At 45.4% G+C, this 24,105-nt stretch overlaps 1 protein-coding gene across 1 annotated transcript in view; it reads right to left on the bottom strand.

Moving 5' to 3' along the window:
* Nucleotides 1-24,105, bottom strand: part of szt2 (SZT2 subunit of KICSTOR complex) — a 701,839-nt gene that overhangs the window by 523,555 nt on the left and 154,179 nt on the right. Inside the window, 3 exon segments of the mRNA XM_034179252.1 lie at nucleotides 4,226-4,343; nucleotides 6,538-6,706; nucleotides 14,629-14,819. Coding sequence (XP_034035143.1) covers nucleotides 4,226-4,343; nucleotides 6,538-6,706; nucleotides 14,629-14,819 — 478 coding nt within the window.

Consider the following 24,105-nt stretch of genomic DNA (forward strand, 5'->3'; position numbering starts at 1 on the left):
ACACCTCGCTGCAGGTGTCTTTTTCCGAGTGAAGAACACAGTTATGGATAGTTGTTGGTGCTCTTTTTTCTTCTGGGCGAGAAGATTCTTATAAACAGACACGCAGAATACAATGTGCGTACGAGGTCTGTTAGAAAAGTAATGGACTTTTTTATTTTTTTCAAAAACTATATGGATTTGATTCATATGTTTTTACGTCAGACAAGCTTGAACCTTCGTGCGCATGCGTGAGTTTTTCCACGCCTGTCGGTTGCGTCATTCGCCTGTAAGCAGGCTTTGAGTGAGGAGTTTTTGTCATGGAAAGCCGCGCGGAGGCTTCGCGTGTCAGGACCGATTTGCTGTGGAAGCGAGACAAAGGAACACCTCCGTTTCGGCGTGTCAGAGGATAAGTTGGGACATGCCTATCTCAGCTTTCAGTGGTTACCAGTAGAGTGACTATAAGAGAAATTGTGGAGAGCTCTCTTGTTAAAAGTGAAATCTGCCGGAAAATGGTTGATGTCCAGCTCTTGTGATAACCAGAGAAATTGCACACAACGGTCCCGGCTCCACACAGCCATCCGTTTAGAAATGATCTGGTGGTTTCTGCCTCTCGATGGCGGCACAGAATGCGGCGCGCCATGCGCCATTGTGGGCCGTCCTTAAAGCTGTAGTAACAGTCCTTATTCTCTGTGAAGCCCGTAAAATTTTCACCGAAAGCCAGATAAATTTTTTGAATGGTTTCCACCTGCCAGTCTCTAACAGTTTCTGAAAAAATTCTGATGGAAAAAAAGCCCAAATCATTCCGCCATTTCCTCACAATGAAAATCCGACGAGGGGGCTGGACCACTCCTCCCACAAGGCGTGCTCACAGGCGAATGACGCAACCGACAGGCGTGGAAAAACTCACGCATGCACACGAAGGTTCAAGCTTGTCTGACGTAAAAACATATAAATCAAATCCATATAGTTTTTGAAAAAAATAAAAAGGTCCGTTACTTTTCTAACAGACCTCATACTCTCCCTTCGCGGTGCCGCAACAGGTGTCCCGTCACCTTGACAGAACACCGGCCTGCTTGATGAGGACGCAGAGCACAATGCGCTGTTTAAAAAAAAAAAAAAAAAAAGCACGCAAAATTGGACTAAAAAAATCCACAAAACTGCGAGGTGCTATATTTTCCAGTATTTCTCTTTATTTCTTTTTTATTTTTATTTTTGATAACTCTCACATCCGAGGGGGCGAGGTTGATGACATGAGGGGGCGTCACCCCCAAACGCCCCCTCGTGGCGCCGGGTCCACAATGGGAACGCTCCCTACCCACCTAAGTGGTTAAAGAATATGGGCAGTATGTATATAAGTGACATTTACATGACAATTTATATGATAATATTGAGATATGATCATTTGTCCATACTGTACAGCCCTACTGTCAACTAGCTGAAAACTTTGAATATTAATTTACATCTACATTAAAAAATGGTTAAAGTGGCAGGGGGTTAAGAGGGCTGTAATGAGGTGGGTCAGCTGAAACGCAAATAAAGAAAAATACTTAAAAAGGTGGGGAGTACAGGGGGCAGAGCTCCTCCAGAAGCCAAAAGATTTTAGTCATGCTCATGCGCCCAAGAACCATTTTACTGAAAAAAAGTCTGAAGGACCTAAAGGACATGGTTAGATGGTGAGGAGCTTTTCCAAGTATGTGAGAGGCAAAGAAAAATGCTTAAAAACGTGGGGGGTCTTGGGGGCAGAGCCCCCCCAGAAGCTGAAAGGTTTTTGCCATGCTAATGCTCCCCTGAAGCATTTACTCAAAATAAAGTCTGAAGGATCAAAATGACATGGTGAGATGCTGACGAGCTGCGCTCGTTCATGTCCGCGACACATGCATTTTACAGCAGCTATAGTGGAGACACACCGCGCTGACTTTGGCCGCTGCAGTGTGCATGTTCCCCGCTCCCTGCTGCACCCTCACTTGGGGCTCTAACATTGTGACAACTAGCTGTGAGTCTGAGGTGCTCCAAGTGCTTTCTGCTCCTTGCTACGAGCGTCTCGTAGTGCAGTGTGAAGTAGCTGGTTGAACAGAGAATGCTTCCTGCTCCCTGTTTTAAGACATTTCACTACAGTTGACTGTGTAGTGTGTTGAGTGTGTTTCCATACCGTTAGCTGAGAGATCAGCCAGAACGGCTATATGATAAATGATAAGGTGGACATGCTCGCCTCTGAGTTTGCTCAGATGAAGTCATTGCTGCTGAGTCTGACGCCTCCTGCATCTTCTGCTCTTCCTATCACAGAGCAGTCAGAACCTTCCTGTGAATATGGTGATGAGGAGCTGACTCCCCCCACTACCAGCCATCGTGATGAGGATTGCTTGGATGTGTGATGAAGATGTCAGTAGATCACAGCATCTGAGTCATTATTTAGTGTGGGCCAGAAGGGGGGGCTGGCCGATCCCCTCTTCCTTCTGTAGTGGATCCCCACACCTTACATGTAAACTCTCCTTAGGAGCCAGAGTCTGGGCTGTCCACTGTAAAGCAGACCATTCAGTTGGCCTTTGATGCTCCTCCCACAGACACTGCTCCTTCTGGTGCCTTTTAAGGTGACTCAGAAACATAGTAGAGAAGCTTGAATCTTCGACTGGACTGGGTTGCTTGACGTGAGGACGTTTCGCTTCTAATCACAGAAGCTTCCTCAGCTAAATTTCTTGCTCTGGTAGTCTGACTTCTGTCTTGACTCTTGTAGAGAAGAATGACGTCCTCACGTCAACCAACCCAGTCCAGTCGAAGATTCAAGCTTCTCTACCATAGAAACCACCTGGACAACTGAGAGCCTTCACAGAGTCACTCAGAAACCAGTATTCAGTGTCCCACCCTCTTTACCATATATGGAAGAGATTCAGAGGTGCAAATCTGATCGTAAATCTTTTGCCCTTTTCCCACAGGACTGTAGGGCCCTGTGGGAAATGAAAGATGTGATGCAGTATGGCTGCAAAACATTAATCAAATCAATTTTATTTATTTAGTGCCAAATCACAACAAACAGTTGCCCCAAGGCGCTTTATATTGTAAGGCAAGGCCATACAATAATTACAGAAAAACCCCAACGGTCAAAACGACCCCCTGTGAGCAAGCACTTGGCGACAGTGGGAAGGAAAAACTCCCATTTAACAGGAAGAAACCTCCAGCAGAACCAGGCTCAGGGAGGGGCAGTCTTCTGCTGGGACTGGTTGGGGCTGAGGGAGAGAACCAGGAAAAAGACATGCTGTGGAGGGGAGCAGAGATCGATCACTAATGATTAAATGCAGAGTGGTGCATACAGAGCAAAAAGAGAAAGAAACAGTGCATCATGGGAACCCCCCAGCAGTCTACGTCTATAGCAGCATAACTAAGGGATGGTTCAGGGTCACCTGATCCAGCCCTAACTATAAGCTTTAGCAAAAAGGAAAGTTTTAAGCCTAATCTTAAAAGTAGAGAGGGTGTCTGTCTCCCTGATCTGAATTGGGAGCTGGTTCCACAGGAGAGGAGCCTGAAAGCTGAAGGCTCTGCCTCCCATTCTACTCTTACAAACCCTAGGAACTACAAGTAAGCCTGCAGTTTGAGAGCGAAGCGCTCTATTGGGGTGATATGGTACTATGAGGTCCCTAAGATAAGATGGGACCTGATTATTCAAAACCTTATAAGTAAGAAGAAGAATTTTAAATTCTATTCTAGAATTAACAGGAAGCCAATGAAGAGAGGCCAATATGGGTGAGATATGCTCTCTCCTTCTAGTCCCCGTCAATACTCTAGCTGCAGCATTTTGAATTAACTGAAGGCTTTTTAGGGAACTTTTAGGACAACCTGATAATAATGAATTACAATAGTCCAGCCTAGAGGAAATAAATGCATGAATTAGTTTTTCAGCATCACTCTGAGACAAGACCTTTCTGATTTTAGAGATATTGCGTAAATGCAAAAAAGCAGTCCTACATATTTGTTTAATATGCGCATTGAATGACATATCCTGATCAAAAATGACTCCAAGATTTCTCACAGTATTACTAGAGGTCAGGGTAATGCCATCCAGAGTAAGGATCTGGTTAGACACAATGTTTCTAAGATTTGTGGGGCCAAGTACAATAACTTCAGTTTTATCTGAGTTTAAAAGCAGGAAATTAGAGGTCATCCATGTCTTTACATTAAGGTGCCTCCTGCTGAAGCAAACCAAAATGAACTATGAACATGTGCAACAACAATTCACATCTGAATGTTCAGTTACCTCTGACATCCTTGGTTCCAAGTGGTAGTGTGCAGACCTGGTCCTTATTCTGACACAGCTGGCTCAAATACTCAAAGGTCATCATTGTGGACATACAGGTCAAATCCCTGGGGAAAATCTGTAAACAAAAACCTGGTTAAACTGAAGACATCAAATTCCAGCTGAAGTTTGCCAGAAGGTACACGTGAGAGACTCAAGCCATCATCTAACGGTCCGGGTTGAATGAGCTTATCCAGATCTCTGCATCTCTGGTGACAAGGTGTCCTGTACAAAGAAATGGCTTGGGTGGAAAACGCTCACAGTGCACTAATTTGTGCTGCTGCAAGCATGTCCCCGTTCAACTGTTCTCTAAGATCTCCAGAAGGATGAGGGTGCAGCTCCATCAATCCAGACTCACTGGTGCCGCTGTCAAAGGTACTGATGACTGAGTTGTGCTGCCTTCCTTTGTGCTGCTTACTACAACTTGACAACAGACTCTTATTCCTAACTATTGTCCTGGAAAACAGCTTGAGCTCTTGACTGGGGATATTCTTCAAAAACTGGCTCCAGAAAGCTCTCTGTCAGAACAATAGAACTACGTGTGTCTCTGCGAGATCGGATTTTAGGGTTCTGTTACTGGGCTATAAAACTGTTTGTGAGCTGGCACCGCCTGACCTGGTTGAGCCCTACGTACCGGCTCTGGCCCTGTGTTGGCAGGGTGGAGGACTTCTTTGTGTTCCTAGGGTCAATAAAAACTCTGTGGGTCACAGAGCTTTTTCTTATCGTGCCCCTGCTCTGTGGAACAATCTTCCTGCACAAATAAGGCAGTAGGATTCTGTGGAGACTTTTAAGTCGAGACTGAAGACTCATTTGTTCTCCCTGATTTATCGTTAATATATTATGATATTGTGTGTTTTTATTCTTTTTACTTTTTATAGTTTTGCTCTTTTATTATGTTTTTAATCTTTTCATCTATTTTGTGTTTTATTTTTTTTTATTCGGTCATGTGAAGCGCCTTGAGGTGACCTTGTTGTGATTTGGTGCTATATAAATTAATAAAACTGAATTTTGAATTTTTGAACAGGAAGCAAGACAGGACCGCCCCCTGTGGTGCCTTGTACTGCTGGTGTTGGATGTAATGTCCTGAAGTGTCACATATTGTGGGTGGACTGTGAGGTATATAACACACACACACACACACACACACACACACACACACACACACACACGTAAAATTACTTATTCAATCTTCTTTACAAATGTTTATTAGTGCTAGGATAAGAGTACCTCAACCTTTTTGTTCTGCATCTTGCCATTCTGTTATCTCTTGCCAGAAGGAAGCCCACGAAACTCTCTGAATGGAGGATGGCTTGAATCTGCCAAAATTTTCCTTGCTATTTTCAAAGACGTGACTTCAGATACACTTCTCAGGTCACTTAAAGGTATGCCCATGACTTTGTTGCATATTTTAATCATACTCTGAAGCTTGTTTCTGTTCTTAAGGGTCAGAAGATCAAGCCAGAACACCAAGGAGAAGGTCAGAACTGATTCAATAAAACACAATTAAACATCTTCATAAAAACATTGTCAACATTAAAACTTCAAAGCTTATACACCTGCTGATGGGTCTTCTTAAGTGCAATATCCACTTGGGCTTCAAGGGTGAACTTACTATCAGTGAGGGCAGCCAAGTATTTTTACTGCTGTATCACCTCCACAGCTTGATCACGGGTCACCACCAGGGAGATGGATGACTGATTCTTCATAAAATCATTGACCATCTCCTTTGTTTTGGATATATTACTGTCAAGAAAGGATATCATCAGTCTAAGAAATGGGATACTACTGAACCGTGGTCCTGATCATCACCCGTCAGCAGTGACACAATGACAGAGACATCAGAAAATTTTACAATATGAGGCCTCTCATGCTGGCTCTGGCACGTTTGTGCACAAAACAAACAAGACAGGTGAAGAATGCACCCCTGCAATGATCCGGCAGAAGACATGAGAACTTCAGCTACTTTGGCATCAGATAATAAGCATGACACACACATTTTCATCTTTATACAGTCTGTAAGATTTTCACGTTTGTGAAACGCCTGACAAAAATACTGAACTTGTTCATGATATTTTAAATTGTTGAGCTGCACCTGTAGTTCTACCAGTTCTAGTCAGTTACCAGCTGTATCACACCTCAGCAGTTGGTCTTGTGTGTTACGTTTGCTGTCGTTTGGCGTGCACATGTCTGCTATTATCTGTCTGTTCTCTCCCCTGTGGCACGTCCCGTCTGACAGCGCGGTGGGATGATTTGAACAAAGTGATGATACTCACCGCTTGTGGGATCTCCTGGTACTGGAGGCCCTGGAAGTGGCGATGCTGTTCCATGCAGGTCACCACTGTGCCACACTGTGGTTCTACCCAGCACTCTGTGACGAGGTTCAGCTCAGAGTCCACATCGACAGCCTCCACCTCTGTGTCATTGTCCTCATCAGTGGAGAAACTGGAAAAAGATAAAACACAAAGAAAAAAGACATGTTTCAAAAACCCCACAAAGAAACAAATCCGTCATATCGTCACATCTGTTACTATGGCTCCAAAGCTAAAGCGTGTCTTATGGGTCTTATGGAGGACCAAACATGAAAGAAGGCTATACGTTTATCCATTTATTTGTACATTTATCCTTTTATTTAATCCAAATTCATGTTTGGTCCTCAAAAAAATTATTAAATGGTTACACAAGTGTATGAGGTGGGCAATCCTACAGCACCCTGCACTTTGACTGGCCGGTGTGATGCGACTGATTCTGCTACTACACTCGAGTCCGATACAAGAAGAAAAATGTGAAATGTTAATAATAAATTCAACTTAAAACACGCTGTTATAAATGTGGATACCAGCTGTATGGGACTGTGAGGGACCATGAAAAACTTCAAAATCTGCTTCCACATTTAAATGAGATAAATCCTCCAATATTTTCTTCTGACAAAACTGGATGTAGTTCATTTGAATACTATTATCCAAACTTATTGTCAGAGATCTTAAATTCAAAGCAATGCCTGAGAAAACTTTCCATGATGAAGTCGGTACCTGGTGAGCAAAGAGGCTAGCATGAGCTCCAGACTGCAGTCATGAGGTGGGGGGGGGTGGTTATGTATTTGTCCATTTATTTATCATCACAAACAAGAACTGAGACCAAGTAAAAGGCTAAATTATAAGTACAAGTTTTAAAGTACAAATACACTCAACAAAAATATAAACGCAACACTTTTGGTTTTGCTCTCATTTTGTATGAGATGAACTCAAAGATCTAAAACTTTTTCCACATACACAATATCACCATTTCTCTCAAATATTATTCACAAACCAGTCTAAATCTGTGATAGTGAGCACTTCTCCTTTGCTGAGATAATCCATCCCACCTCACAGGTGTGCCATACCAAGATGCTGATTAGACACCATGATTAGTGCACAGGTGTGCCTTAGACTGCCCACAATAAAAGGCCACTCTGAAAGGTGCAGTTTTATCACACAGCACAATGCCACAGATTTGAGGGAGCGTGCAATTGGCATGCTGACAGCAGGAATGTCAACCAGAGCTGTTGCTCGTGTATTGAATGTTCATGTCTCTACCATAAGCCGTCTCCAAAGGCGTTTCAGAGAATTTGGCAGTACATCCAACCAGCCTCACAACCGCAGACCACGTGTAACCACACCAGCCCAGGACCTCCACATCCAGCATGTTCACCTCCAAGATCATCTGAGACCAGCCACTCGGACAGCTGCTGAAACAATCGGTTTGCATAACCAAAGAATTTTTGCACAAACTGTCAGAAACCGTCTCAGGGAAGCTCATCTGCATGCTCGTCGTCCTCATCGGGGTCTCGACCTGATTCCAGTTCGTCGTCGTAACCGACTTGAGTGGGCAAATGCCCACATTCGCTGGCGTTTGGCACATTGGAGAGGTGTTCTCTTCACGGATGATGCGAAGGAGATGTGTTGCACTGCATGAGGCAAATGGTGGTCACACCAGATACTGACCGGTATCCCCCCCCCAATAAAACAAAACTGCACCTTTCAGAGTGGCCTTTTATTGTGGGCAGTCTAAGGCACACCTGTGCACTAATCATGGTGTCTAATCAGCATCTTGATATGGCACACCTGTGAGGTGGGATGGATTACCTCAGCAAAGGAGAAGTGCTCACTATCACAGATTTAGACTGGTTTGTGAACAATATTTGAGGGAAATGGTGATATTGTGTATGTGGAAAAAGTTTTAGATCTTTGAGTTCATCTCATACAAAATGGGAGCAAAACCAAAAGTGTTGCATTTATATTTTTGTTGAGTATATGTGTTCAAATATAGAAATACATGTATTAAAAAACAAATGGATACATAAATATATGAATAACAAAAAATTAATTAATGTTGACATTTATGTATTTATTTAATCTTAATTCTTGTTTCATCATGCATGCCACTTAGTTCTATAGTCCATGAAATTTTTTTTTTAGGTTTATTAATTTGTATAGTGCCAATTCATAACAAGGTCACCTCCAGATGCTTCACACAACACAATGCAAAAACAGAACAAAATTAATTAAAAGATCAAAAGGCACAATAAAAGAGTAAAAAGAATGATAAAGCACATACAAACATAATATACTAATGATAAGACTGGGAAAACAGGTGGGTCTTAAGTCTAGACTTAAAAGTGTCCACAGAATCCGATGGCCTAATTTGCGCAGGGAGATGATTCCACAGAACAGGGGCACAATAAGAAAAGAAGAAAAGCTCTGCAACCCGCAGACTTTTTATTCACCCTAGAAACACAAAGAAGACCTGAACCCTGCGAATGCAAGGCCCGAGCCGGTACATAGGGCTCAATCAGGTCAGCCAGGTAGGGAGGTGCCAGTCCATGAACAATTTTAAAGGCCAGTAACAGAACCTTAAAATCTGATCTCACTGGGACAGGAAGCCAGTGAAGAGATGCCAAAATGGGTGTAATGTGGTCAAACTTTCTGCTTCTTGTCAAATGTCTGGTTGCAGCGTTTTGAACAAATTGAAGACCCCTAATGCTAGACTGCGGTAAACCAGAAAATACATTAGTGCAATAGTCCAATCTAGAAGAGATAAATGCATGTATCAGAGTCCCAGCATCAGTCATAGAGAGGATGGGACAAATCTTTGCTCAATTTCACAGATGGAAGAAAGCAATCCTCGTAATATTTCTAATGTGGAGGTCAAAAGACAACATAGGATAAGAAGGTTCCTCACTTTGTCCATATGATGTAGAACACACGAACCTAAGCTAAGCGATAGCTGGTCAAATTGATGCCGATGTCTCACTGGACCAAGAACCATCATTTCAGTCTTATCAGAGTTTATAAGTAGGAAGTTACTAGACATCCAGCTTCTCACTGATGCAAGGCAATCTTCTAAGGATTTTATGTGAATGAGATTACCAGCAGTTATCGGCATGTATAACTGAGTATCATCAGCATAGCAACGAAAGGTAATCCCAAAGTCAGGATGGATCCCTGTGGAACCCCAAAGTTCATCTCACTAAGGTTAGAGGTAGTGTTACTGTACAAAACACAGTGAGAACGACTGGACAGGTATGATGCCAACCATGCAAAGGCACTTCCAGTAATCCCAAAATGATTCTTCAGCCTATCAAGTAAAATATGATAATCCACAGCATCAAACGCAGCACGAAGATCTAACAGCACCAGACTGTAGTGGTGTCCGAGTCCATTGCTCACCGAAGGTCATTCACTACTTTAGTGAGAGCCGTCTCTGTGGAATGATATTTTCCAAAAGCAGACTGCAGTGGCTCAAAGAGATTATTCTCAGTAAGATAGTCCACGAACTGCCATGACACCACTTTTTCCAGAATTTTAGAGCAAAATGATAGATTTGATATCGGCCTATAGTTTTTCAATACACTAGGGTCAAGATTAGGTTTCTTAAGTAATGGTTTAATCACTGCAGATTTGAAACATTTAGGAACAGATCCAGAAGTTAAAGAAAGATTAATAATTTCCAGCACAATCGGCCCAAGAGTGGGCCACAGGTCCTTAAACAGTTTTGTTGGTATAGGATCAAATAAACAGGTTGTGCCTTTTTGTAGACATCACAGGATTCGTCAGCGCGCCTAGATATTATCAAATTCTGTAAATCTAGGTAACACCTCAGTGGTAGCACCCACCTCCTGGGCCAAGGCATGATGGCATATGCTCAACCTAATGTCCTCTAATTTCTTCTCGAAATAATCCAAGAAGTCCTGGGCTGAAAAGGGAGAGAGACTAACAGGCGGCTATCCGTGAATGTCCACAGGCATGTGTAACAGAGGCGCAACAGCTTGGATTATTCCAGCAGCCTACAACAATACCAGACTCGCCTGCATCTCCTCACCAGGAGAGGAAGCACCGGAAACGGTGTGCAAGGAAACAGAAGAGGGGCAAGCACGGAGGTATCCGAGCTAGGCTAGCGGCTAAGCCAACTCACCCAGCTATACCATCCATCCTCCTGGCTAATGTACGATCACTGGACAACAAAATGGATCACAGCTCCACCGATGTTGGGCAGACCCCAATGCAGAGTCCTTAAATCTATGTGTGATTCGGCTCAGTATGGCCTGAACCGTATGCCTGCCGTCGACAGCATTACTGCGAACCTGATGTTGCTCGGCCGGATGCCCGCTGCCCACGACCTCAGTGTAGGGTCACTGATGACCTCCTCACCAAAAGCTATGACATAGCACAACATCGCATTGGTCACCTAGGCAACTCACTGTTCGATTTAGCCCTTGCCCTTTCAAAGTCTTTGAGGGACGCAGAGGTTGATGATGCTACTCAAAATCTTAGTGATGCCTCACTCCAAACTTTTGCTTATATGCCCAGGGAGCTTGGCAGACTGATGTCAACCCTTACCATCACTAGACGTCAGGTGTGGCTTGCGCAGTCCCCTCTGTCCAAATCCTGCAGAGGTACACTCCATTCACTGCCTGTTCTTCCAGGCCAAGTATTAGGACCTGCGGCCCAACAAACTTTGGAGCATGCTGTTGAGGCTAGTAAATCTCAGCAACAGTTTGTTGACCTACACCGGACTTCCAGGCCTCAGCCTGTCAGACATACTACAACTTTTTGACAACCGGTCAGTGGGTTCGCATTCCTTAGTGTGTCGTTTTTTGAAAGGTGCTCTACATTTGCAGCCTCCAAGGCTTGCATGCGTACCTTCATGGGACCTTCCACTAGTCCTGGAGGGTTTAAGCTTATCTCCTTTCGAAACAGTTGAAAGTGCTGATATTAAGTGGATGTCAGTGAAAACTGCCTTTCTACTTGCAGTGTCTTTGGCTATGCAAGTGGGAGAGCTCCATGTCCTATCAGTCACTGAGAACTGTTTGCAATGGAATTCTGACGATCTGGGGTTACGCTGTGGCCTAATCCATCCTTTTTACCGAAGAGTATTTCAGCCTTTCATGTTAACCAGCCAATTTCCTTGGCTGTGTATACCCCGCATTCTGATCCAGGATTATCTGTCTCAGGTTCCCTGTGTCCTGTTTGAATGTTGAAGCAGTACATTGGTGCGACTGCTGGGATTCGGACAACAAATGCCCTGTTTGTTGGTTATGGTGATCGAAAAGAAAAAAAAAAAAGGCTGTGCTGTGTCAAAGCAGCGACTTTCACATTGGGTCGTGGATGCCATTTTACAAGTATACAAGTCCAGGGGTTTTCAGCCTCCTAAAGTTACGTGCCATTCCACCAGAGGGATGTCCACCTCCTGGGCTGCACTGAGAGGTGTTCCTTTGAGTGATATTTGTGCTGCTGCTACATGGGTTTCGTCCTGTACCTTCGCCCGCTATTACAGCCTGGATGTGGCCACTCCTCCTGCGGTGACTTTGGTGGCGTTGTCTGCCTCCACTCCCCACTGCTGATGCTAGGTGAGGGTGAATCTTCGTGATCTTGTTGGTATTAAGTCATCCAGGTGCTAAAACACTGCCCTCTGACGGTCAGGAGGAATGAAATAGAACGAGAGTTACGAATGTAAATATGGTTCTATGAATTCCGGATGATCGCCAGAGTTGCTTGTCACTCAGAGTCTTGCAAGTTCATTCCGAAAAGAAACGATCGCTGGGTTCCTCTGGTATATAAAGACAACCAGTGATGTCACCCAGGTCACATCCAATGATGTGACTTTGTTGGTATATATTCTCGACCTCTGTGCTGTGCACATGTAGTTATCCAGGTGCTAAAGCATCCGGAATTCATAGAACCGTAGTTACATTCGTAACTCTCGATTTTAATCATGCTGATCTCAAAACTATCCTTCCAAAATTTCACCAGCATGTTGATTTCCCAACAAGGGAAAAAAATACCTTGGACTTGGCTTACAGCACACACAAAGGAGCCTACAAAGCCACCCAACTCCCCCACATCGGACTATCTGACCACATCACTGTTATGCTAATGCCAGCATACAGACAAACTGTGAAAGTCATCAAATCTGGTAAGCCCCTTTCACACTGGGGTGCTCCCGGTTGCTCCAAGTTGCACCTGTAGAGGCAGGATTTTGTCCCCATCTGAACTGAGTGCTCGCCGATTGAACTCTCAGGCGTCCTCAAATTGAACTGTGTGTCCGATATTTGAACTCATTGAGTGTCCTCAAACTGAACTGTGTGTCCGGTGGTTGAACTAAACAGGTGTCCTGTTAATGAGTGCCCCATTAATCTATCAGACTAAAAGGTATCTTCAAAAGGGCCACATTAATCTCTCAGAACTGCCAATTATTTTCCAACCTGGTAGCAGAGCTGGCTGGCACCCAAAGCACTAATGAGCCAGCACGCCAGGTGCGGCCATTATAGAGTGATGTTTGTCAACAATAATGATGGCAGCTGTCATATAAAGATAATTAGTGTTACCAATAGACAATCATGTTGGGGGATTGAAATGATTAATATCACGATGGAACGATGCCCGCGGGTTTCTTATAAAAAGACAGCGCGGTTAGACCATTTTCAGTCTCTCGCGCGAAAGACTCAGTTTGTCAAGGGTTTTGTTTTGCTGGACTTCTTGAATAAACTTAACCTCTGTGTATTTGTCCTGTCCAAGGCTGAGTTTATTTTTAATGTTGTGACTTCTCTCTTGAAAACAACCTGCAGTCATTTTTGCATTATCCAAGAAGGAATCCTGAGACCAACAGAGAGAGAAGGACCACGGCACGCCGTGCATCATTATGACGACGCCACGTGGAAACAACTCGGTGCTGAGACAATGCAGCTCGGCGCCACAACAGCGCGAAGGCGCAAAGGAGGAAGCAAGTCGGGCGCCGAAAAATTAAACCTGTTTAATTTTTTTGGCGTCCTGTGCTCGACGCAGAAAGGAAGTGGATCCAGCGCAAGTCAGGGCAAAGAGGCGTGATTCGGGGCAAAGAGGACTTACCCGGCGTGACTCGAAGCCAATTTATAATTCCTGCTGTGTTCCATTGTTCACACAGTATAAATCACGCAGGATCATTTTTATACCGTGTACTTATTAACACAGTAAAAACTACATGCTGAAGAAAAAAAAATGCAGAGTGATTGCCAGAAATATCCAGTAAAAAGTCCGGACATCTCCAGTCCACTCATGGATGTTTGTGCACGCGCGCACATGTGAACAATTAAAAGAAAAAAAAAGTCTGGCTGCAGGCATTAGTTCCTTGTTCTCTGCTCAAAGTCTCACATCACAGTTAAAAAAGGACAAAAAAGGACATAAGTCCTGAGACAGGACATGTCAACATCAAGTAGAACTCCAGACATCTCCACATTTGCTTGACGGTCCGTTCGCGCGTGCGCATCTCGTGGTCAAAGGAGGAAAGAAAAGAAAAAAAATGTCTGCAGGCAGTTAGTTCCTTTCTCTGCTCAGACTCTCTCATCAGAGTTAAAAAAGGACATAAGTCCAGGACATGTCAACATCAAGTAGAACTCCACACATCTCCACATTTGCAAGGACGGTCCGTGCACGCGCGCGTGCATCTCACGGTCAAGGGAGGAAAGATAAACTATAACAGAACTCAGAGCGCAGCCCTGCAGCTCAGCACAACAAGTAGAAGAGAAGTCAGAGTGCACAGTCTGTCTGCAGCCAAACTGTGCACTCTGACTTCTCTGTGCAGAGAACCTGCAGGCTGCGTTCTCACCTCCTCTCGGCCCCCTGCTGCGTGCACCTGACGCAGAAATTCCTGCATCGTCATGACGCCACAGGGAGCAATTGGGAGCAGCCCCGGTGTGAAAGGGGCTGTAAGAAGCAGGTAAGAGTGTGGCCAGAGGGGGCCACCTCTGCTCTCCAGGATTGCTTCGACTCTACAGATTGGGAAATTTTTAAACATGCACCTACAACAACAACCCTGACATTGAGGAGTACACAGACACTGTGACCTCCTACATCACAAAGTGCATTGATGATGTGAGCCACACAAAAACCATCATCACCCGGGCCAAACAGAAACCATGGCTGACAGGTGATGTCCACAAGCTGCTGAGAGCCAGAGACAAAGCCTTCAGAGCCGGGCATGAATCTGGCTTGAGAACAGCGAGAGCCAACCTGTCCCGCGGCATCAGGAAGGCAAAAAAGGACTACACACAAAAGATAACATCCCACTTCAAAGACAGCAAGGACACACAGAGCCTATGGCGAGGCATTCAGGCCGTCACTGACTACAAACCAGCACCACAGAGCTGTGAGAGCAACACCTCTCTACTCAACAACCTGAACTGCTTCTTTGCACGCTTTGAAGCACTGAACACCACACAGCCACAGAAGACCCCACCCCCTCCCCACAACCAGACCCTGTGCATCTCTGTCACCACCATGAAGAAGACACTGGTGGTCATCAACACCCTCAAAGCAAAAGGTCCGGACAACATCCCTAGTCGTGTGCTGAAGGACTGCGCAGAGGAGCTTAAGGATGTCTTCACAGATGTCTTTAACACTTCCCTGAAGCAGCCGTTGTTCCATCATGCTTCAAAGCTGCCACCATCATACCTGTGCCAAAAAAATTAGCTCCATCCTGCTTCAATGACTACCGTCCGGTGGCACTGACACCCATCATTCATGTCACACATCAAATCCATCCTCCCCCCCCACCCTACACCCCTCCCAGTTCGCATACAGAGCCAAGAGTTCTACAGAGGATGCAATCTGCTCAGCCCTGCACCCAGCCCTCACCCATCTGGACAAGAAGGACTCATATGTGAGAATGCTGTTCATAGACTTCAGTTCAGCTTTCAACATCATAATACCTCAACAGCTCATCTGCAAACTGGACAAACTGGGGCTCAGCACCTCCCTTTGCAACTGGCTGTAGGACTTCTTCACCAAGAGGCCACAAGCAGTCCGTGTTGGCAACAACACCTCGAGCAGCATTGTATTGAACACAGGGGCTCCCCAAGGCTGCGTGCTCAGTCCACTGCTCTTCACATTACTGACACATGACTGCACAACAACCCACAGCACAAACCACATAGTGAAGTTTGCAGACGACAACTCTGGTGAGGCTCATCACCAAGAGTGATGAGACTCACTACAGGAAGAGGTCAACCTTCTGACCACATGGTGCAGAAACAACAACCTCCTGCTGAATGTCAGCAAGACAAAGGAGATTGTTGTTGACCTCCGGAAAGGTCACACCCAACACCTACCATTGACCATCGAGGGTGCTGCTGTGGAGAGAGTGAGCAGCACCAAATTCCTGGGGGTGCACATCAGTGAGGACCTGTCCTGGACCACCAACACTGCATCAGTGGCAAAGAAGGCCCAGCGGTGTCTCTACTCCCTGCCCAAACTCAATAGCCAAGTGCTCCACCAACCATCATGAGCACTTTCTACCATGGCACCATTGAGAGCATCCTTTCCAGCTGCATCACTGTATGGGGCGGAAGCTGCAGTGACTACAACAGGAAAGCCCTGCAGCACATAGTGAATGCAGCTGGAAGGATCATTGGTGCCTCACTCCCCTCTATGCAAGACATATACACCACCCACCTCACCCGCAAAGCAACCACAATTGTGGGCAATGCAAGCCATCCCGCGCACAACCTGTTTAGCACCCTGCCCTCCGGGAAGAGGTACAGGAGCCTCCGGTCCCGCACCACCACACTCACAAAGAGCTTCAACAACCAGGCTGTGAGATTATTGAACTCTATCCCCCCCAGCTCCACCCAGGCTTTCAAGAAGCTAATATATATCCATCCATCCATCCATCCATCCATTTTCTTCCGCTTTATCTGGAGTCAGGTCACGGGGGCAACAGCTCAAGCAAAGCCGCCCAGACCTCCCGATCCACACACACCTCCCCCAGCTCCTCCGGGGGAACCCCAAGGCCTCCTCCCTATGGGACGTGCCCGCAACACCTCTCCAGCGAGGCGTCCAGGGGGCATCCGGAAAAGATGCCCGAGCCACCTCAACTGACTCCTTTCGATGTGGAGGAGCAGCGGCTCGACTCCGAGGTCCTCCCGAGTGACCGTGCTCCTCATCCTATCTCTAAGGGAGCACCCAGCCACCCTGCGGACGAAACACATCTCGGCCACTTGTACTCACGATCTCGTTCTTTCGGTCATGAGCCAAATCTCATGACCATAGGTGACGATCGGAACGTAGATCAATCAGTAAATCGAGAGCTTTGCCCCCCTACTTTTTTTTTTCTTGTTTTTGAGAGATGCTTGTTGTTTTGTTGCATGTCCTTCTATTCCTACTGTTCTATGCTGCGATGTGACACTGAAATTTCCCCATTGAGGGATGAATAAAGCCTTTTCTTATCTTCTTATCTTACTCAGCTCTCTCTTCACCACGATGGTCTGATACAGCGACCGCATCACTGCAGATGCTGCACCGATCCGTCTATCGATCTCACGCTCCATCCGTCCCTCACTCGTGAACAAGACCCCAAGATACTTAAACTCCTCCACTTGAGGCAAGGACACTCCACTGACCTGAAGAGGGCAAAGCACCTTTTTCCGGTCGAGAACCATGGCCTCGGATTTGAAGGTGCTGATTTTCATCCCGGACGCTTCACACTCAGCTACAAACCGCCCCAGTGCACGCTGAAGGTCCTGATTTGACGAAGCAAACAGAACCACATCGTCCGCAAACAGCAGAGACAAGATTCTGTGGTTCCCAAACCAGACCCCCTCTACACCCTGGCTGCGCCTAGAAATTCTGCCCATAAAAATAATGAACAGAACCGGTGACAAAGGGCAGCCCTGGCAGAGGCCAACGTGCACTGGAAACAGGTTTGACTTACTACTGGCAATGCGAACCAAGCTCCTGCTGCAGTCATACAGGGACCGGATAGCCCATAGCAAAGGACCCCGGACCCCGTACTCCCGGAGCAGCCCCCACAGGGTGCCCTGAGGGACACGGTCGAACGCCTTCTCCAGATCCACAAAACACATGTGGACTGGTTGGGCGAACTCCCATGAACCCTCGAGCACCCGATGGAGCGTGTAGAGCTGGTCCAGTGTGCCGCAACCAGGACGAAAACCACACTGCTCCTCCTGAATCCGAGGTTCGACCATCGGTCAAATTCTCCTCTCCAGTACTCTGGAATAGGCGTGTCAGTCCAGACAGTCCCACAACATCCAGAGACTTAAGGTACTCAGGACAGATTTCATCCACCCCAGAAGTCTTGCCACCAAGGAGCTTTCTAACCACCTTGGTGGCTTCGGCCTGGGTAATGGATGTGTCCGTCTCTGAGTCCCAGTCTCTGCTTCCTCATCGGAAGACGTGACGATGGAATTGAGGAGATCCTCGAAGTATTCCTTCCACCGCCCGACAACATCCCCAGTCAGGGTCAACAGCTCCCCACCCGCACCGTAAACAGTGCAGGTGGAGAGCTGCTTCCGCCTCCTGAGGCGACGGACGGTTTGCAAGAATCTCTTCGAGGCTGACCGATAGACTTCCTCCATGGCCTCCCCAAACTCCTCCCAGACCCAGGTTTTTGCCTCTGTGACCGCACGGGCTGCGCCACGCTTGGCCTGCCGGTACCTGTCAGCTGCCTCTGGCGTCCCACCTACCAACAAAGATAAGTAGGACTCCTTCTTCAGCTTGACGGCATCCATTACTTCCGGCGTCCACCACCGGGTTCGGGGATTGCCGCCGCGACAGGCACCAGAGACCTTGTGACCACAGCTACGAGCAGCCGCATCAACAATGGAGGTGGAGAACATGGTCCACTCGAACTCCATGTCTCCAACCTCCCCCGGGATCTGGGAGAAGCCCTCCCGGAGGTGGGAGTTGAAGACCTCGCTGACAGAGGGTTCCGCCAGTTGTTCCCGGCAGACCCTCACGGTACGTTTGGGCCTGCCAGGTCTGACCGGCTTCCTCCCCTCCCAGCGGATCCAACTTACCACCAGTTGGTGATCGGTCGACAGCTCTGCCCCTCTCTTCACTCGAGTGTCCGAGACACGTGGCCGGAAGTCAGATGATACGACTACAAAGTCGATCATCGACCTCTGGCTCAGGGTGTCCTGGTGCCACGTTGGCCGGAAGTCAGATGATACGACTACAAAGTCGATCATCGACCTCCGGCTCAGGGTGTCCTGGTGCCACGTGCACTTATGGACACCCTTGTGCTAGAACATAAGGGTGTCTATAAGCTAATATATATATATATATATATATATATATATATATATATATATATATATATATATATATATATATATATTATATTATATTATATTATAGATAATATAGATAAAATATAAGATCTGTTGCCTATGACCAATGTCCTACACTTTCACTTTATTACCATCACACCACTTGCACAGTGTCTTAACAAAAATCTGCTGCTGCTACAAATACTGAATGGTTTGCACTACTGCACTTTCCACTTTTATTATTATCTCAGACACTACACTGTAAATACTTGTGCACTTTTCTGTCCTTACTGTCGAAATGTCTTCTCCTGTCATCACCGAGGGAAGGTGAGAAATGAAATTTCGATTCCTTGTATGTCTAGTACATGTGAAGAATTGACAATAAAGCCGACTCTGACTTTGAACAGCAGCTCGCTGATGAAATCACAGACATAAAGTATCCAGACTCCCTGTTCATCATTTTTGGGGATTTTAACAGAGCAAATCTGAGCAATGAACTCCATAAATACAGACAGCATATCACATGTCCCACCAGGAACGAGAACATTCTTGACCACTGCTACACAACAATATAGGACGCCTGTCGCTCTGTTCCCTATGCAGCTCTGTGACTCTCTTATCACTGTCTGATCCACTTCATCACTTACAGGCAGAAAATAAAATCTGCAAAGCCTGTAAAGAAGACAGTAAAGAAGTGGATGGATGAGTTGAGGCAGGAGCTACAGGCCTGTTTTGACTGCACAGCCTGGAGTATCTGAAGCTGCATCTACAGACATTCATGAACCTTTGACACTGTGACATCTTACATCAGTTTCTGTGAAGACCTGTGTGCGCAGACAAAACCTTCTGCATATACAGCAACAACAAACCTTGGTTTACTGTGAAACTGAGGGAGCTCCATCAAGCCAAGGATGAAGCCCCCTGAAGTGGAAACAGGCTCCTGTACAATAATGCAAGAAACACACTGACAACCAAAGGAGATCAGAATAGCTAAGAGGAGCTTCTCTGATAGGCTGAAAAAGCAATTCTCAACCAACAACCCTGCAGCAGTGAGTAGAGGTCTTCAGCATGCCACCAACTACAGGAGACCATCCCCCCAACCTATGGAGAACCCCCGACTAGCTGAGTAGTTGAACCTGTTTGACACCAGGCTTGAAAACGACTCTCACGCTCTCACCCACCCCAACAACAATAGACTTCTTGCCCCCCTAGATACCTCTTCCCCCCTCCCCACTGCAACACCATCCGAAAAGTATGTTGGCACTTTTGCAAACAAAAGATCAAAAAGTCTCCAGGACCTGAGGGTGTATCCTCCTCATGTCTGAGAGCATGTGCTGACTAGCTGGCTCCTATCTTCACCCGGATCTTCAACAGAACTCTGGAGCTGTGCAATGTCCCGTCCTGCTTCAAATGTTCCATTATTATCCCAGTCCCAAACAAACCCTCCATAACAGGACTAAATGACTGCAGGCCCGTGACCCTGACATCTGTAGTCATGAAGTCTTTTGAATGGCTGGTGTTGAGCCACCTGAAGGACATCACAGAACCCCTGAAGTTTGCCTACCCGGCAAACAGGTCAGTTGAGGATGCCATCAATATGGGTCTGCATTAAATCCTGCAGCACCTGGACTCGGCAGAGACGTACGTGAGGATCCCGTTCATGGTACTTAGTTTTAGGTTTCCATTTTATAGCATATAGATTATGCATTTTGTCTTCCTATAGTAAGCTAACAGGTTTTACATTAGACAGATACCTAACACATTACATCATAGCTTCTGTTTCTATAAAAATATAACCATATTTAAATCTTAGCCTACTAGCTATATTTTAATTTTACTACTAGTCCACAAACTAAGTATATGTATACTGCAATCTTCTCCTGTATTAATATTTTAGTATTAATATTTAGATTTTAGAAGCTAACTCCTGTAATATTATATAATAACCATATTTCTTGTATATGTTGTTTCTTCTTTGTCTTTCGGCTGTTCCCGTTAGGGGGCGCCACAGCAGATTAATCCTTTCCATCTCATCCTGTCCTCTGTATCTTCCTCTGTCACACCAATTACCTGCATGTCCTCCGTCAGCACATCCATAACACTTTGGAATGAGTCTGTCATTCTGACTGCACATCTCATCGCTGTCACACTATTCTTGTACATGTCCTGCACTATCCTAACATACTTCTCTGCAACTCCCACAGCTCTTCTATTGGTACCCTAGCAATGTAACTCTTTCTGGCCTTCTCTGTACTTCTCCAACAGCATTCTCAGAGCAAACATTGCATCTGTAGTGCTCTTTCTCGGCATGAATCCATATTGCTGCTCACAGATCTTCACCTGTTTTCTAAGCCTAGCTTATACTACTCTTTCCCATAACTTCATGCTGTGGCTGATCAGCTTTATGCCTCTGTAGTTACTGCAGCTCATCACCCTTGTTCTTGAAAATAGGAACCAGCACACTTCTCCACTCCTCAGGCATCCTCTCACTGGATAGAAACTCTACTGCCATCACTTATAGTATACATGAATTCTATTTTCTTATTATATGTCTTATGATATATTATTATATGTCCATTTTCTTGAGCCGCTTGGGTGGGTAGGGAGAGTTCCTATGGGATAAAAAAGCTTTTCAACCTACCATCCCTGGTTTTCAAGACCAGGCACCTAAGTGGCTCTACTCTGTTCTATTCTACTCTTCCTTTTTTAGACATTTAGATATACCTTAGTATACGCTAGTAGAGTTCTACCTTAGAAATGGAATATATTCTAGAAGACATACCTTAATTTTCATGGACCTCAGCTTGGCTTTCAACACCATCATCCCCGACATTCTCCAAAAAAAAAAACCTAACCTCTGAATGCCAGCTCCCACCTGTCAGTGGCTCTCCAACATCCTGATGGACAGGACACAGCAGGTGAGGCTGGGGAGCATCACATCTAGCACATGGACAATTAGCACTGGCGCCCCTCAGGGGTGTGCGCTCTCCCCACTGCTCGTCTTCCTCTACACAAATGACTGCACCTCAGGGAACCCCTCTGTTAAACTCCTGAAGTTTGCGGATGACATTAGCATCACTGGACTCATCCAGGATGGTGATGAGGCCACATGCAGACAGGAGGTGGAACAGTTGGTTTTCTGATGTGGTCAGAACAACCTGGAGCTGAACTCGCTCAAGACTATGGAGATGATAGTAGACTTCAGGAGGAACCCACCATCACTCCCCACATCTGCATCCTCAACAACACTGCGCATACTGTGGACACATTCTAGTTCCTGGGATCCACCATCTCCCAAGATCTGAAGTGGACCTCCCACATAGACTCCATCAGGAAAAGGCACAGCAGAGGATGTACTTCCTCAGACAGGTCAGGAGGTTCAACCTGCCCGAGGAACTGCGCATCCTCTTCGACACATCTATCATCCAGTCTGTCCTGTGCATCTCCATCTGTTTGATTTCGCTCTGCCTCCAAATATGACAGGCACAGACTTCAATGAACTGTTAGGTCTGAAGAACACATCATTGGAGCTAGGATGCCCTCCATCCCGGACTTATACCGGTCCAGGGCCAGGAAGCAAGCTGGTAACATCTTTGAAGACTCCTCACACTGTTTAAATTCCTCCCCTCTGGTCATCGAGCTCTACACGTCAAAACAATGACACACAGGAAAAGTTTCTTCCCACACTGATGAACAATTTAACCTGCCCCCCGCAAAAAAACCTCTCACTAATTCATATAATTTATCTAGAACTTAACTTAAATCTGTTTGTCTGTTTCACACATTTTTTTCTCTTACTGCATATTTTATTTTACTTGCACATATCATTTGCACGTTATTGCTGTGAATTATTCAGTGTTTAGTGTATATTTACACATGCCATACAGATAGAGTGCAGTTCCAACTGAAATCAAATTGCTTGTATTCTGTGGATACTTGGCGAATAAAAGCTATTCTGATTCTGAGTAACCGAAACCTGACCCTGAATCAGTATGATGCAGGTGCATCTTAAAGGGTCCCAGCCACGCCATGACATTTTTACATATTCTTGAAGAATTAAAAAAAGCTTTTTCCACGTCTTTGTTTTTTTTTTACCAAAAAATTACACTGAACAAGGATTTAGACGTTTCATTACTCATCTGAGAATTTGAATTTAACGCCTCCAAGTTGACCTACTTTTTCGCTGCGACAGATGTGACGTCAGGCAAGTAAATGTGTCACAGCGCGGCTCTATTTACCAATACGGCAGACAGGAACAGCGAAGGCATAGTGAGCGATTATAGCGAAGATTTAAGTGACATATTCATTGTTTTTGAAGAAGATGAGGAAGTTTCTGATTAACAGTGTAAATAATGATCGGCTCCAAACCGTGTATGTTCTGGCTGAACGCGACAGAAAGAGGATGTGAAGCGTAGCTGTCAGCTGACCAACAACAACAACGCTGTCGGATATAAGCTGCAGTTCATCTCCACCTTAAAGACACTAACCACACATTTGAGGATAAGGAAGTTAAAATATTAGCCAGAGAGAAGAAATGGTTTGAGAGAGGGGTCAAGGAGGCATTCTTTGTGAAACGTTTGAAACCCAGCCTTAACCAGGGAGGGGGTCTGAGACACGCTTTATCCCCTGTTTACAATGGGGTACTCAGGTCAAAGGAGTTTCAGTCTTTTGTTCATGGTAATGAGTCATTCATGTCATCAGGAGAGTCATCAAGGGAGCAAACAGGAAAGGCATCCATCCCATCATTAGGAGGAAGAGCTGCCCTGTCATTAGGAGAGTGCTAACTAGAGCACAATAGTTGCTAATTAGAGCTATTGTTTAGTCACTAGCCTATAGCAGTCTGCCTCTCAGTAGGAGGGGTCTGGTTAGGTTTAAAACTCCAGCTTTTGTTGGCTTCTGTTTATTCATCTCTACAAGAGTCAGACAGAAGTCAGACTTCCAGAGCAAGAATTTTAGCTGAGGAAGCTTCTGCGATTTGAAGCGAAACGTCCTCGCGTCAAGCAACCCAGTCCAGTCGAAGATTCAAGCTTCAAGCTTCTCTACTTTATTTCTTAAAATACTATTCAGTATTTTCCACATTTCCTTTATGTTATTTTTATTATCGTTTAGAATTTTTCCAAAGTATTATTTTTTTTTTTTACAATTCTGCATAATGCTTGTAATTTATTTTTATAGTACTTACATTTAATCTCCGCCTCTCTTCATTTACTTCTAATAAACTCTCTATATAACATATTTTTCTTCTTACACACCTTTTGCAGTC

Source organism: Thalassophryne amazonica, chromosome 10 (assembly GCF_902500255.1).
Source record: "Thalassophryne amazonica chromosome 10, fThaAma1.1, whole genome shotgun sequence".
NCBI lineage: Eukaryota > Metazoa > Chordata > Actinopteri > Batrachoidiformes > Batrachoididae > Thalassophryne > Thalassophryne amazonica.